This window comes from Pseudorca crassidens, chromosome 15 (assembly GCF_039906515.1).
Source record: "Pseudorca crassidens isolate mPseCra1 chromosome 15, mPseCra1.hap1, whole genome shotgun sequence".
Taxonomy (NCBI): Eukaryota; Metazoa; Chordata; class Mammalia; order Artiodactyla; family Delphinidae; genus Pseudorca; species Pseudorca crassidens.
The window spans coordinates 3,120,576-3,136,282 of NC_090310.1; the positions used below are offsets into that span (position 1 = coordinate 3,120,576).

Below are 15,707 nucleotides of genomic sequence, written 5' to 3' on the forward strand. Positions count from 1 at the left end.
CCATTTTGCCTTTCGCGTTTTAATCGTACGACAGTGATTTTGTGATAGAGTCGCCCATGGCAAACACGCAGAAGACATTAACTTTATTTATGTTTTGGATTATTAATGTGGCTGTTAAAATTCCTCCGGTTAGTTTTGATTGAATTGTTTTTTTGTGCGATTCTGTTGTTTAATGGGGCGGTAAATAAGCATTTCTGATAATGAGGCTGAGCGTCTGTCACAGCCACCTGGTGGGGGCTATTAACATTTCCATTAGCGGCGGTTGGGCAGTGACAATACAGGAGCCACGCGGTTAGAGCAGAATAAACAGTCGGTGTCAGGCTGAGTGGGCGTTAATTACTATTTTATTCTGCACTGGTGGTGGGGAAGCAGGGAGGGGTAGAAGCGGGGGAGGGGCGCCTCAAGGAGGTCATCCTCTCCCCAGGAGGCCTCTCCAGAGAGACTGTGAGCTGGGCGGTCTCCCTCCGGCGCTGACCGCTGACGCGTGGTCCTTTCCATTCATGGCCCTAAATAGACTCGAGTCAAGAGGCAGCACCCTGGCCGCAGGCAGGGCCGTGGAACGTGAGGGTGCTGGGTTGGCGCCCTGGCCCTGCAGCAATGTCCCCGACAGCTCCATGGAGCTCCCCAGGGTCCAGCCCAGCGTGAAGTTCACTGGGGGAGGAGTCACCCAGGTGGGAGGAAGGAGTAGCTCCTGGGAGGCAGAGGACAGACGGGCCAGAGGGGAGAAATGTCCCCAAATGTACACGTGCGTCCTCCGGGTCATTCCCAACTTACCCGCGGCTGCCTGCAAGGCCACGAGGCCACGGCCATGGCGCCCTGTCAGTCACCTTTCACCTTTGATCTGCACAGTGTGGCCCTGCTGACACCAACACAGCACCCGGGGGCCCTCGGGGTTGGGAGGGAAGGAGTGGGACCGGGTCCTCCTGGGGGGCACGGAGCTGTGGCCTCTGTGCTCCGTCCCTGAGAAGGGGCAGCCCCGGGTCTGCAGACATCAGCTCCACCTGGAGCACGGCTTCCTACCCAGGATCCGGGACTCGTGGTGGGAACACAGATGCCTTTCTTTATTTATTTTTGACCGCGAGGCCTGTGGGATCGTAGTTCCCTGACCAGGGATCGAACCCAGGCCCTCAGCAGTGAAAGCGCAGAGTCCTAACCACTGGGCCGCCAGGGAGCTCCCATAAATGCCCTTATATTCTCCGAGTTCCACTTGGAACTGAGCATCTCCCTCAGTTATGAATGTGGCGACGTACCAGTGCCGCATCCCTGGGGCCTGGGACTCTCTCAGCAGCAGGGCCCCCGGGTGTGCCCCCGGGTGTGCCCCTGTCCTGGCGAGGTTGGAGGTTGCTGCGCCGTCTCTGCTCATCCCACCTGACCTCAGAGGTGTCGCGCGAGCAGCGCCTAAGCCTGGCTTCAGGGCTCAGTCACAAGCACAAGCACGTGGGTTACCGTGTCACACCTTCGTTTCCAGAGCTCTGCTGTGTCTCGATATAATCCGTTTTCTTTGGGATTCTCCAGGTTTTATTTCATGAATTTAAAGGCGCGGTTCTGAGGAGGGTGTGTGGTCATGCTGGCAGACAAGCTGGGTGGTCCAGGGCAGGGTCTCGGGACTTCTCAGCGGACCCCGCTGCTCTCTCCGCAGCCCCGGCCATGGCTCCGCAGCACGTGCAGGTGAACCCACTCACGGCCAGCCAGCTGGAGGTCACGTGGGAGCCGCCGCCGCCCGAGAGCCAGAACGGAAACATCCAGGGCTACAAGGCAAGGCGCCCTCTCGCCTGGTTTGCCTCTTCCTTGCAGGTCACTTGCGGGCCAGGGTCGGTGGCCTGAATCCCCAGATCTCCCGAGGGCTCCGCTGGGACCCTGGCCGCTTCTGCTTCCCGTCCTGACTCAGGCCGACAGACCCTCGGCCCCCAGCCGGGCGGCTGGAACGGGCTCAGCCTGACCTTGCCTCTGGCCTGGGAGAGCGGAGCCCAGTTCCCCGCGCGACCAGCAGCGCCTCCCGCCCCCTGCACCCCCTCTGGGAGTCTCCACCGCCTTTGCCGACAGTAAAAGGGAAGCCCTCAGGAGAACAGGTTCCCCCCGCGCCAAGCCCTGCCCTGGGTCCGAGTCTCTTGTTCGGTAGGTCCAGGATGGGGTCCAAGGATTTGCGTGCTCCTGGGAACCTCACTTTGAGAACCCTTACACTGCACTGTCATGATTCCACGTTCAATATCCCAGAGGGGGGATCCAAGAAAGGCAGCAGCCCGTTGCAGTCCGAGCATCAGGTGATGAACAATGGCACAGAGTTGGTGGGGGCAGGAAGCCCCCGCAGTGTTCCACCTCCAACATCACCCCTGCGTAGGGGGCTCGGACCCCGTGAGGTCAGCTAGAACCGTCCGGAAGTGCAGTCCCTTGAGAGTTCCCCGCCTTCCTCCAGAGTGAGGCTGGGCTGTTGAGCCCACGTCGAGCAGCCATCAGACTCCATGGTAGCCTCCCCTGAAGACTATTGGGCCAATTCAACGTCCCTTTAAAAATGACGTTTGTAGGTGTTTTGTGAAAATAAATACCGTCCTCCACGGCAGGACACCTGCAGTGATTAATGAGGTAACGGAAAGTCCCCTGAGCCCGGAGCCAAGGTGCTATTTATGTATGTCCAAAACATGTTTCCTAATTTCCTAATGACAGAGACATTGAACCTGGATATTGAGTTCAGGCTAGTAAGGCCTGTTCAAGCAGAGCGTCTCATCTGGCCAGTTCAGAGCAGCAGCTGAACTGCGTCTTGCAGGTGGATACGGCGAGGCTCCCCCGCCAGCTCAGCTCCGGCCTGGCCGGGCATGGGGGCGCGGGAGAGCAGGCCCCGGGCCTCGGCTGCCCTGCGCGTGGGCCAGCAGCTCTCACGGCCCGGCCTGTTGTAGGCCCACAGAGCCGAGGTGGATCCGTGGATGGGGGCTTTCTGTGGGTGGCCTGGCTGGCACTGGCTTGGGCAGCGGTTCTCAGCCAGCTGTCTAGGGAAGCAGTTCTGATGACCTTAGTAAACCTTCGGACGCGGGCATCATGTTCGCCCACGGGCGCATTAAAAGCTAGACGAGAAGAAACGGAACCCAGGAGAAACAAGGGCTGCTCCAGCAGGGCTGAGCCCTACGTGGTTCGTCTCCAAGTTATTTTTGGCTGTTTTAATATCCGGAGTATGGGGTCACATTGATCCAAGCCTTCGATCTCAGCCTTAAAGAAAACGTGGGAGCGTAGGGTAGAAGCTGGGGACTTGTTCTACCCACAGGCTGGAGCAGGGGGTAGATTGGTCTCCCTTCTGTCCAGAAGCTTGGGGGAAGGGGCAGGGCCCCCACAGCCAGCCCTGTGAGAGAAAAGGCACTTTCCTGGCAGCCGAAGGAGATGCCACCGAAATGCCACCTCCATCCTCAGGCCCCGTCCACCCTGGCCTGGCCTCAGCCACCCCCGACTCTGCAGAGCACAGCTCGGCCCCCGGGAGCACTCAGGTCCCCTCTGGCTCAGTGGCCACCCACCCCCAGGCTGAGGAACAGAGGGGGCGCCACCCCTTCCCCCCCGCGCTGGCCTCCAGCCTCCGGCTCTTTCTGGCAGATCTACTACTGGGAGGCGGACAGCCGGAACGAGACGGAGAAGATGAGGGTGCTCTTCCTGCCCGAGACCACGGCGAAGCTGAAGAACCTCACCAGCCACACCCAGTACCTGGTCAGCATCTCGGCCTTCAACGCCGCTGGAGACGGGCCCAGGAGTGACCCCCGGCAGGGCCGGACCCACCAGGCCGGTAGGAGGACACGGGCTTCCTTCCCACAGCCTGGGGCACCTCCCTGCCCTGGCGCTGTTCCCCGACCCTCCCTCTCCATTCCCTCGGCTCTCCGCTCTGCCCGTCCTGTAAGTCAGATCCCGCGTAGCTGGGAATTTCTGGGTCCGATTCGTGTGGTGTCCCCAGCGCCCAGCCCAGGCCTGCTGCGTGGAGCTGCCCCGTGAACATTCACCAGCGTGAGCAGCGTGGGCAATGGGGGGCCGGGCTTCCATCTGCACAAGGCCTCATCTGTCACCGGCAGGACTTGCTCCAGGCCTCCGGGGGATTCTCTCAGGGTCCAGATCCCGGGACAGGGGGAGCTCCTTGTATGTTGATGTGCTGAGCCCAGGCCGCAGTGTTGGCCTTCCCGGGCCTCTGGGCCACAGAGTCCCCTGGAAGCAGCTGGCAGGCCGTCTCTCAGACACATGCCCCGCGCAGGTCCTAGGGCGTGGCCGGGCTGCCCTGCCAGGGGTCACACTGCCCGTGACCTCCTCTCCTGATCTGGGGTACGTTCTGAGCCGCTCACTCACTCTCCTGGCGACTCGCAGAGTCCCTAGTGGTTTGGGGCGCTTCCTGAGGCTGACCAGGCTTCCCGAGGGAACGGCGGCTGGGCCCTGGGTCCCGGGAGCTCTGGGGCCTTCTTGAGATGCAGGGAGTGGAAGGCTGGCAGTGTAAGTTAGGGAGCCCGTGGGGCACAGACCCACCGGCTCCGGGCTCCCCAAACCTCTGTGGGTTCAGCCTTCCTGGGAACAGGGGCTCCTGAGAGTCAGGCCCCCTGGGAGATGACCATGACTGCATTGCAGGGCCTGCGTCCTCGGGGCCCGTCCAGCAGCCCGGGAGGAGCTGTCTGTGGACTGTGGGCTCTGAGCGGGAAGGGTATGGGCGGACCTGTGGGGCCGAGGGTAGGAGGTGGAGGCCCTCGGGCGCTGCGGGCCTGGCGGGTCACAGGGCCAAAGGGCCCCCAGGGACGGGGGAGGATGGAAGGGGGGCAAGTGGGGGCCGATTCAGTGGGCATTTCTGAGCACGGAGGGGAACCCAGCTAGGGGAGCGTCAGTGCCCACTGGGGTAGGGGCAGCTCTGGGTGCCAGCACCCACCCGGCCCTCCCACGGGGCCCAGGCAGACGGGAGCCGCGGGCGGGGTCGGCGTCCTCCCCGGCCACACAGCCTGCCTCTGCGTCTGCCAGGAGCTTCTTCCAGCTCAGGGTGGCGCGTGAGCTCCCCCATCTCCAGACCAAGGGGGACAGGGAGATGGCCGGGCGCCCGTGGGATTTCAGATGAGGACCCGTGCGCGGGGATGTCCTCAGAGGCTCTGGGCCCCCCAGGAGGGGAGGGGAGAGCCCACCCCCCCACCCCCGCGGAGGAGCGGAACTGGAGCCCGTGGAATCCTCCAGCAGGTGCTAGCAGAGGGCGCTGTCTGCACCGCATTTTCTGTTTCCATCCATTATTCGTGTTTATGCCTTTGTCATTGCACCTCTCAGGCTCCTTTGTGTTTAAACACCGCCGTTTTCTCCGCTCTTCTCGGGAGGCTCTGAGTTTCTGATTTTGACCCTGGGAAGTTCGGAGATGACCGATAAATCTCCTTTTCATCCACGGCACTGAGACTTCACTAAGTTGGAGATTCCATCTAATAAGGTCCCTATTCCACGCGGAGGCGTAGACGCGTATGTAGACGACGTAAAGGGGCTTTGGTGACGTCCTCTCTGTCCTGTCCTCCAGCTCCCGGGACGCCCAGCTTCCTGGCATTCTCGGAAGTAACCTCCACCACGCTGAACGTTTCGTGGGGGGAGCCCACGGCAGCCAATGGCGTCCTGCAGGGCTACCGAGTGGTGTACGAGCCCTTAGCACCCGTCCAAGGTAAGCCTCCTGGCTGCGTGACACCCACCGTCCACACGGCATGGCGCCGGGAGGGGCGGGTGAACCGACTGAGCGCGTCCGGGGCTCCACACAGCCCCTCCGCAGGGCCCCTGACCCGGCCTCTTTATCACCCAAGACCCGCCTCTCCTGCTGCGCCTGAGATCTCAGCGCTCGTCCCACCCTGGGTGCCGCAGGCTGGAGCCACGTGGGCAGCTGGGCCCGGACGCTTCCCTCGGGTGCTCCTCTGGGGCTGCCCTCATTCTTCTGTTTACTCAGCGAGGTTTTTGTTTGTTTTTGGTGTCGGGGGTGGGGGTTTGGGCCCGCACCTTGCGGGATGTTTCCCCACTGGGGATTGAACCGGGCCACTGCAGTGAAGGTGCCATGCCCTAACCACTAGACTGCCGGGGAACTCCACTCAGCACGTCTTTCTTAAGCACCTGCTGTGTGCCAGGTGCCGTTCAGGGAAGCTGGGATCTGAGCTGACCTGTTCATCGAGATCCTTGCTTTCCTGAGTGCAGTGAGCTGCGCTCCAAGGAGGAGAGAGCAACACACGAACACACACACACACACACACACACACACACACACACAAGTCTGATAGCGATCAGCGCCACGAGGAGGAGAGTGGGACTGCGTGAGAGCCTCGGGCGTGGAGCGGGGACAGGCGCTGAGGGACAGGAAGGGCCCAGGCGCCCAGCGTCCGAGACAAGACTGGCCCACAGAGGCTCGGTCACGCGGGGCCTGCAGGGAGGGGGCAATGCCAGTCGTCCGGGCGGCCGCAGGGCCAGTGACACGGGGCCGAGGTGGAGCCAGAGGCGCCGGGTCTGAGTTACAGGAGACCGGGATCCGCGGCTGAATCAACCCCGGCGCCACCAGGGGGGCTGGCAGGGGGCTCCGGGCGGGGATGATGGACGGGAGAGGAGAGGACAGGTGCAGGGGTGGACAGGGCGGGGGGGAAGGAGCTGGGCCGTGACGGCATGGCTCTGTCCCTGCGCCCCTGCTGTAGTTAGTGCCGCCAGCTCTGTGTTGATTTGATCTCTTATCCACTCATCTCTGCCCGCTGCCCCACTCCCGGAGCGCACACTGAGGGCCGAGCTGGCATTCCTCTCTGTCCCCACTGTGTGCCCGGCACTGTGGTGCAGAGAAGGGAGGTGAGGCCCTGGTCATAGACACAGACAGACTGTAGAAATTATGGATTATTTAATGTCTGGGAGGAAAAGATATCACCAACACATCAAATGATATTGGCTCTCCATTTAAAGCCATGATAAAAGTTTCCTTTTAAAACAAGCACATTCAAGTAAAACAGGGAGTTGATTCGAAGAAGAAAAGTTAAGCCCAGATTTTATTTCATCGAATCCACACCGCCACGGCCTGGGAGGTTCATTGTTATTTTATGAAGTGCTGAGAACGAAGAAATGCTTCCACTAAACCACGGCCCAGTCCTCCTGAAGCATCAGTTCCGAGCTGCATCCCAAATCAGAGATGTAAAAATGTGAGCGGGAGAAAGCGCGTCTCAGAAAATCGATGAGCTTAGGTAAATAGCAGTAGAGGTGGCAGAGGGTCCTTCCTGTCTCTCACGTGAACTTAGGTAAATAACAGCAGAGGCGACGTGTGGAAACGGTTTGTAGAACAGCCGAGAGGCTGGGGACCAGCACTGATTCAGCGCGCTCTGCTGTGTCTTTCCAGGACCCAGCGCCTGTCTGCGGACAGGTGGCCTGGGCGTGGCTTGGGTCAAGGTCCGGAAGGAGACGGGCCACGTTCCCGCCCGTTAGGTAGGGAGGGAGGGCCGAGAATTGCTGGAGACTTCCATTTTGCTCACCGGCGTTCCCTGCACACGCACGTGCGCGCAGATTCCACGAGCCCAGGTCCCAAACACCTTTTCAAGGATATTAACCCACTGGTGCCGTCCAGATGAGAAAGGGTTGCCGAGAACGGTGCCTGACTGGCCTCCGCCTCCGTCCTCACCCCAGGCCGTGAGTGAGGTTTCCCGCGCTTCCTCCGGCAAGTGACTGAGTGCTGAGCAGAGCGTCTGTGGGGGGGGGGGTTGCACAGTCTTTCCAGAAACTCCACGGCCCACAGCTGTCTCCTTGGCCTCCCGGCGAGGCCACCGCCCGGCCGGATTCCGCAGCGGGGCCTGGCTGTGCCCCCCGTTACCCTCCTCTGCACGGTCAGGCGCTAGAATTGCTGCAGAGCTTCCCCACGCCTAACCCCCGCCCCCGCCTCATCGCCGGGGGGCAGCAGCAGCTCCAGTTCCCGGTGTCCCCGGGGCTGCTTGTTTGTTTCACGTTGTTTGGACACTCAGGTTCGCCACGAGCAGCTCACAGGGTTCTCCCGGTGCCCCCGTCAACGCGACCCCACCGAGCACGCCGACCGGTAGGCGCTGCCCCTCCGGCACTGGCTACACAGCAGGCCGCACCCACCGCTCTCCTGCGTTCTCTCCTCATGCTCAGCACAGCCCTGCGGGGCGCGCCGCATCTGTCCTCACGCCACAGACAAAGCGGGCGGGCTGGGCTTCCCTGGTGGCGCAGTGGTTGGGGGTCCGCCTGCCGATGCAGGGGACACGGGTTCATGCCCCGGTCCGGGAAGATCCCACATGCCGCGGAGCGGCTGGGCCCATGAGCCATGGCCGCTGAGCCTGCGCATCCAGAGCCTGTGCTCCGCAATGGGAGAGGCCACAGGAGTGAGAGGCCCGCATACCGCAAAAAAAAAAAAAAAAAGCAGTCGGGCTTCGGGCCCTTAAGACGTTGTCCCCAGCCTACGGTTGGGGAACAGGGGAGAGGAGGGATTCGAACCCAGGCGGGCAGGTTCAAGAGCCGAGGTCTTATCTGTCGCGTGATGGGGAACGAACGTCCGGAGCTTGTGTCTCTGAACGTAAACGTGATGCTGAGCGGCAGAGACGGAGCCCGAGGGGCAGTCAGGAAATCATCTTGCTTTCCGGCCACAGGTGGGGCTTGCCGTTCCCTGGAGTGACAACAGGTGGAGTCACTTCGGTCACAGCCATCTTCGCCTCTTTTCACAAGTAGCGAGACGCCCGCCGTCCGCAGCAGCGTCCCTTGTCTGTGGGGAGGCCCGCTGCTCTCAGCCTGGGTCTCCAGCCAGTGTGCCAGCCCTGCCATTGGAGCAGGGACGGGGGCTCAGCCCTGCGCTCACTCAGCCGCCGCCCCGGCTCCTGCGCCCTCAGCAGCAAACTGTCCAGACGCCAGGCTCTGGCTGTGCACGTCCCAGACCCACTGACGCCTGCTTGCCTGTCGAGTGGCCGGTCCAGGGCTGGGGCTACCCCATGTGACGGTGACGGTGACGGGAAACGTCCAGTCCCGCCTGAGGTGTCGCAGGGCTGCCTCTAGCACCAGGCCGGCACTAAGCCGGGCCGCCAACCGCAGGCCACCCTGCCCCCCGACAGCTCGGGCCCTGCTCCCGCTGGAGTGAGGCTGGCCACAGGCCTCGAGCCTCCCCCGGCCTCCGTGGCAACCAGCAAACACCCCTTCCCCAGGAGCAGAGCTCACCGACCCACTGCCCTGGTGCCGCCCTGGTGACCCTGTGACCTTCCCGAAGTGCCCCGCTCACCGCCAACCCGGCATCACGTCCCAGGATCCCACCGCGAGCCCGCCTGGACCACGGCCTCAGCCAGAACCCCTGACTTAGCCAGATGTACACTAGTCCTGGGCCCTTCCGGCGGCCACGGCTGGCAGCCAGAGAGGAGCACGGCCCGGCCGAAGTGGGGCCGTAAGGAGGCCGTCACCGGGGCGTGGGCAGCGGCTGCTGGTGGCAGTCCTCCTGCTGGTGGGTGTCGTGGGTCGAGCACAGGAAGGCCCCAGATCGAGCCCCATTGCGTTCCTCCGGACTCAGCTGCATGACTCGCAGTGGCCACTGGAGCAGTAACCGCCGTGGGGCGGGCGGAGGCGTGGAGAGCATTTGCACGCGGGAGGCACCCTGTCCTCTCGTGGACACGCCTGAGCCGGCCCTCGGGGAGATGCTGGGGACGTGACCTATCCGTCCTCTTGCCTTGGCGGACAGCCGGCCACCTGCCAGGCACGTGAGGACCAGCTGCACGCAGGAGCCCGGCCACGATTGGCCACGCCAGCTGCCTCCCAAGGACTGACCAGCAGGGTGGCGAGCTGAGCTCCACGGTGGCCGCCATAAGCCCTGGGTGGCGAGCTGAGCTCCGTGGTGGCCGCCATAAGCCCTGGGTGCTGGGGCAGCGTGGCCACCGCGGAGCGGGAGAGCTGCAGCCGGGGACGCAGGTGGATCGCAGCGCCCGGAGCTTGACGTGCTTTCGAACAGTCACTGCAGGGTCTGGGATCCAGCCCTCCTGACACTGCTGTGAGGTGGGCACTGCCCACTCAGGACCGACGGGAAACGGAGGCCTGCAGAGGTCCAGTGTGTCGCCCGGCGTCTCACGGGGAAGAAGTAACAGGCCTGGGACAGGCTCCAGATCCAGGGGCGTCCGCACTCCCCGTCCCTCTGGCCGACCCTGCGAGTTTCAGAGGGAACCCGCCCTCGGCCAATCGTGGAGCAGCGGCGCTCGCCCTGGGCGCCTCTGCCGGGGCTCTTTGGGGCGTTCTCACCTAAGACCGCGCCGTTGCCTAGCTGAGCAGGCCCGACACCGTGGACAGAGTCGTGGGCGAGAACAGAGAGGCTGAACGCCAGGCCGTGGCTGTGAAAGCACCGCACAGCTTCCCGGACCCGCTGAGGGCAGGCTGCCCGGCACCTCGGGCCTCGGTCCAGCCCTGGCTGCCCTGCGTCCCCACACCTGGGCCCATCCCTCCCCAGCGGCCCCCAGTGCCCCGATGCTATGTCTCCTCCCCTCAGGGCGGCTGGCTGACCTGATGGGTGCGCAGGCCTCTTGGAGGGCGTCTCCTGGAGAAGCCTGGCCCTCACCCCCTTCGCGGTTGGATCTGGGATTTAGGCAGGGAACCACGAAAGTAGGAAGCGGGACTCCGGACCATTTCGGTACTCTCATATGCCTCAGAGGACCCGTGCAGCTCCCAGAGATATGGCTGCAAACGTAGGGAGAAGCTCGAGCATCTTTATATGAACTCTCTGTGGTAACGCCGCTTCCCTTGTGAAGATCACCGAGGATATGATATTTATGTTGATATGCACATGCACAAGTTTGTGGTAAAGAGAGTAAAAAGCAGTTGTAAAACAGTGACCTCTGCCTGGGGTGACCCTTCTTCATGCCCCCTCCCCCAGGCCCGGGCAGCGTCTGGAGGGACACCTGCAGACCCTGGTCGGGCAGCCTGCAGCCCAGGCCCCGGGAACAGGGGCGTCGATGTGGTACTGCAGTGCTGTGGACCCCGGGTCCCTCCACCAGGAAAGTAGGCCTGGCTGCGTGGAGAGCCCCCAGGCCCTCGGAACACTGAGCCGTGTTCTTGGGACTCTGATTCCATAGAAGAGCTATTTTTATGTTTTCTTACGTGTTTGAAATGGAAATATTTCAGGCGACTGCACCCTGAGGTTTGGAGTGCAGGGCATGGTTTTAAAGTTGACTGAATAAATAAGACGCTGATGTGGTTGGGATGGGGGAGGGGGAGGGAAGCAGACCAGCTCCACCTCTTGGCGGGACAGAGTTCACAAGATCTGTGCACAGGGTTGGTTTTGCTCTGAGGAGAAGGAGGGCATTTTTTAACAAAAGAAGGGGCTGCTCTCCAGGAAAACTATATCTGGCAGGATCCCGCGTGTGTTCACTGGTGACAGTCAACCATGGGTGTGGACTCATCCCTGAAACCCCGTTCTGGAGCGATGCAGCTGAGGGGCGGCCTCTCTGTGCAGAAGTGGCCCTGCTTCTCTACCGAAAAGCTCCAATCACACAAGAGCAGCCCAAATTGCTCCAAAACAACTTGGAAGAGAATCATGTCGCTGAACAAATGTTTCATAAAAGGCGCAATATGAAGACAGTAAGCCAACTAGAAGGGCTTCTGGAGGCCTGTAGGATCAGAGGAATTTGCTTTGATGACTCTGAAAGCTGGACCCACTTTGTAGCGAGGACGCACGTTGTTGGGCTCTTCTGAGATCAAGGCCACCCTAAGATTCAAGGTGCAGATAACACCGGCCGGTCGCAGCAAGGGCAGGTGGCCCCTTGTTCTTGGGAAGCACGGCTGTTCTCTGTGTACAGGACACGGTGGCGCAGACGCCGGACCCAGGACAGCAGGCCCCCAGCGCGGCTCTTCTGCACGACCTCTGCTGACTCACAAGTCCTGGAATTGCCCCAGCCTGACACCCTCCTCCAAGAGGTGCCCGACAGACATCGGTGTGTTGAAGGCTCTGAGAAGTCCCGCAGTCTAGAACTTATGTAGCTTTTTTTGTTTGAATGCTTCATTTTCAGACTTGTTTTACCAAAGAACCCTATTTTCCCTTCTGGAAAATGCTGCGTTTGTGTACTTTTCAGTTTGTATCCCCCTGCCAAAGTGTCCAACCTCTATTTTCTAATTAAACCTAGTACAGCCAGCATCACATCTGCTCAATGTCTGTGTTTGAGGGAAGCGTCTCTGTGCTGGCACAGGTCTGTGGGGCTGCGTCACTACCACTCTCTGTGGTGACAGGTTCGTCATGTTTCAGGGTCTGTGGATGAAGTTGTCATGCGTTGCCAAAGCCTTTAGGCCGCAGAGTGGACCCCGTGGGGGGGCCGCCTGCAGCCCACGCAGAGCCTTCCTCCATCTTCCTCCTCCACGTTCTGTCCCCCGACTAAGTTGGGAAGCCCGAGGTCGCCTTCGACGTGACACAGGGCTTTGTGCAGCTCCCAGCCAAGTGGGGAGGGACCCTCCAGACGTCGGGGGCCTGCCCCCACCTTGGTGCCTGTCACCGGGGTTCTCTCCCCCGCCCCAACGTGGCCAGTGAGCCGGGGCCTCCTCCCGCGTGCTGTGGGTGGTTCTTCCCCGTGTCAGCACCCACTTACCACGCTTAGACTCTAAGGGCACTTACGTGTGCTGGAAATCGGCCATTGCCACCACTTACAGTCCCGGTGGTAAGAAACGCTTCCTCAGCAAACCTCGCGGCCTCCTGGTCATTAGAGCTGAAGAGGCGGTGCTCAGGGCCCCTCTCGCCCTTCCCTGCGGCTCTAGGGGTGAGCAAGGTGGTGACGGTGGACGTGAAGGGGAACTGGCAGCGCTGGCTGAAGGTGCGCGACCTCACCAAGGGGGTGACCTACTTCTTCCGAGTGCAAGCGCGGACCATCGCCTACGGGCCCGAGCTGCGGGCCCGCGTCACGGCCGGGCCGGCCGAGGGTGAGTATCGGGCCTCCTTCGTCCAGTCAGGGCTTGGTCTGCACTCCCGACGAGCCGTGCTGGACGCTCAGAGCTGGCGTCAGCTCAGGACTCCTTTGGCCCCGCCTTCCAAGGCGTGTGTTACCTGAACGTCTGCACGCGGATGCATTCAGTGTGGGTGAGCAAGCTCTTAGGTGTTGAGCGTGTCCAGTTTGTATTTGTCTTCTGGAAAAAAAGCGAAAAGAAGTGCATTCGATTTTTGAAATAAGATACGTAAGAAAAATTTGAAGTTTTCCTGGCATGAAGAGGAACTGCGTGGTTCCCGCTGCACAAATGCCCTTGGCCTCTGTTTAAGTGCTTTTGGAGGAGGGGGCAGTGGATCGAGAGGACACCTCCACGGCTCAGCTCTCTTGATGCTCTGATGGACCCTGTGAGGCCAGTGTCAGCCCCACCCCGACTTTCAAGATGAGGGACCGGGACTGACCCAGGGTGAGCCCTGCCTGGAGACCTAGCAGCAGAGCCGGCCCCTCTGCAGGCCCAGGAGTCCCGGGCCAAAGCCCACCCGCTCTTTTCTCCTCTGTCCACAGGTTCCCCGGGGTCCCCTCGAGACGTCTCGGTCACCAGATCCGCCTCTGAGCTCACCCTGCAGTGGACGGAGGGCCGCGCGGGCAGGACGCCCACCACGGGCTACGTCATCGAGGCCAGGCCCTCAGGTAGGGCGGGCGAAACCTCGAAACGGTGTCTCTGCATCTGTAAAAGAGGGGACGTGTCAGAGCTTGGGGCCTCCCCGGCCCAGCATCTCCCTGATGACATGGAGACGGAGGGCATTGACTTGAAATGAGAGGTGCCCTCTCACTCCCCCACCCCCCGTTGTTTTTTTTAAATATTTATTTTTTATTTATTTATTTATTTTGGCTGCGCCGGGTCTCCAATGCGGCACACGGGATCTTTGTTGCGGCCTGCGGACTCTTAGTTGCGGCCTGCGGGATCTAGTTCCCTGACCAGGGATGGAACCCCATTGGGAGTGCGGAGCCCTACCCACTGGACCACCGGGGAAGCCCCCACCCCCCCATTCTCATAACCACGGCTGCGCTAGCGACCTCACGGGCATCAGACCCATGGTGTTCCGGCCACGTTACCTGGGCTTGGGGGAGGATGACTGTCACTCAGATACACGTGCGAGAGAACTTAGGGTCACTTAAGGATGTTCTCAGCTCAGCGGTAAGACCCACGAGTGTTTTCAGAGGCTCCGCTCGAGATCTCGGTGGAGAGTGTCCTGCTCATTTCGGATCGTCATGAACCTTCCTGTTAGTAGTGAAACCCACACGTCATCCGCGGGGAGCGAGGTTGAGATCCGCCCCAACCCCATCCACGCTAAGAGGGTTTCCGCCTTCTCTCTGTTCAAGTAATACCTAAGGGCAGGCACCACTGGAAAGTGAGGGATGGTTTGAGTCGGATGTTACGGCTGGAGCTGGGGGGGCATCACCCTCGCAGGAGCCCCGGGCACGTTCACCGCGACCTTCAGACGGCCGTACGGCTCAGCAGGAACATCCGAGCGTGAAAATACACGGCGTGCCAGGGACGCACTTGGAAAGTGATCGCCAGGCCCCGCCTCCAGGTGGACTACAGCGCTGTGAGCACTTCAGTGTGATGTTTAAAGAAGCTCTTAGACCAAGAGGGAAGAGCCCCAAAGTCGCAGACGTCACGGGCGTCCCTCCTCCCCACCAAACGGCTTTTGAAAGATTACTTAGAAGTGCCTTCTAGAAACTTCTAAGGAGAAACCTAGTACATAAAACCAAAACAGTTTCTACACAAAGGCGATGTGAATACTTCTTTGGCTCAAGAATGCCCATGTTCAGCCCCCGGGCCTGGGAGATCCCGACAGTTTCTGATAAGCAGGGCATCTGGCCTTTTCTGGAAATGGAGGGTCCCAAATCCGTGACGGGGCTGGACTCGCCAGAGGCCTCTGTGGTCACTTGTTCCCCCCGTACCTCTGAAAGCAGTGGACCCAGAAGAGCCAGCCAGCTCTCTGCTGGCGACATCTGACCCGGGGCACTTTCGGAGATCAACAAGTGCCGCGGGCTTCCCTGGTGGCCCAGTGGTTGAGAGTCCATCTGCCGATGCAGGGGACACGGGTTCGTGCCCCGGTCCGGGAAGATCCCACATGCCGTGGAGCGGCTGGGCCCGTGAGCCACGGCCGCTGAGCCTGCGCGTCCAGAGCCTGTGCTCCGCAACGGGAGAGGCCACAACAGTGAGAGGCCCGCGTACCGCAAAAAAAACAAACCAAAAAACCCAAATGCCGTGGCTGAAAGGCCCTGTGAGGTCTGTGCCCAGACTGAGGCAGTGGAGGCTGCACTGGCCTCAGGAGGCAAAGCTGCTTGCTCCCCAAATCCAAGGAGAGCGTTTGTTGCAAAGGTTGCCTTGCTCGGGTCCACCAAGGGGCTCCATCAGCTTCGACGGGAAAAAACACGTGTTTATCTTCACTAGCCCTCTAACTGATTAGCTTTCCTTCACTTATAAACACGTGTTAGTTTGCTCGGCTACTGTAACCGAGTACCAAACACTGGGTGGCTTAGAAAATAGAAACGTGTTCTCTCTCAGGTCTGGAGGCTGCAACCCCAGGTCGAGGTGTCGGCACGGTTGGTTCCCTCTGGGGGCCATCGGGGAGGATCTGGTCCAGGCCTCTCCCCTGGCTTCTGGCGTGTCACTGACAACCTTTGCGGGTCCTTGGCCTGTAGCAGAACGTCAGCCAGACCCCTACCTTCCTCTTCACGTGCCTCCTCCCTGCGTTCCTGTGTCCAAATTTCCCCGTTTTAGAAGAACCCCAGTCATACTGGATTAGGGCCCACCGTCATGACCTCATCTTAACT

The 15,707-nt window shown here is 61.0% G+C and overlaps 1 protein-coding gene and 1 long non-coding RNA gene across 5 annotated transcripts in view; one reads left to right on the forward strand and one right to left on the reverse strand.

Moving 5' to 3' along the window:
• The window catches only part of SDK1 (sidekick cell adhesion molecule 1), an 826,998-nt gene that overhangs the window by 781,810 nt on the left and 29,481 nt on the right, over positions 1–15,707 (forward strand). For all 4 annotated transcript variants that reach the window (XM_067705385.1, XM_067705387.1, XM_067705386.1 and 1 more), the window contains 5 exons: positions 1,640–1,755; positions 3,574–3,760; positions 5,495–5,632; positions 12,697–12,858; positions 13,425–13,550. In XM_067705385.1, the coding sequence (XP_067561486.1) occupies positions 1,640–1,755; positions 3,574–3,760; positions 5,495–5,632; positions 12,697–12,858; positions 13,425–13,550 (729 nt within the window). The remainder of the gene's footprint in view (positions 1–1,639; positions 1,756–3,573; positions 3,761–5,494; positions 5,633–12,696; positions 12,859–13,424; positions 13,551–15,707) is intronic.
• Positions 6,818–13,629, reverse strand: LOC137206603 (uncharacterized). The gene is made up of 2 exons (XR_010934729.1): positions 13,480–13,629; positions 6,818–13,062 (listed from the first exon to the last, which is right to left on the reverse strand). It is a non-coding gene; the product is annotated as an uncharacterized lncRNA (long non-coding RNA).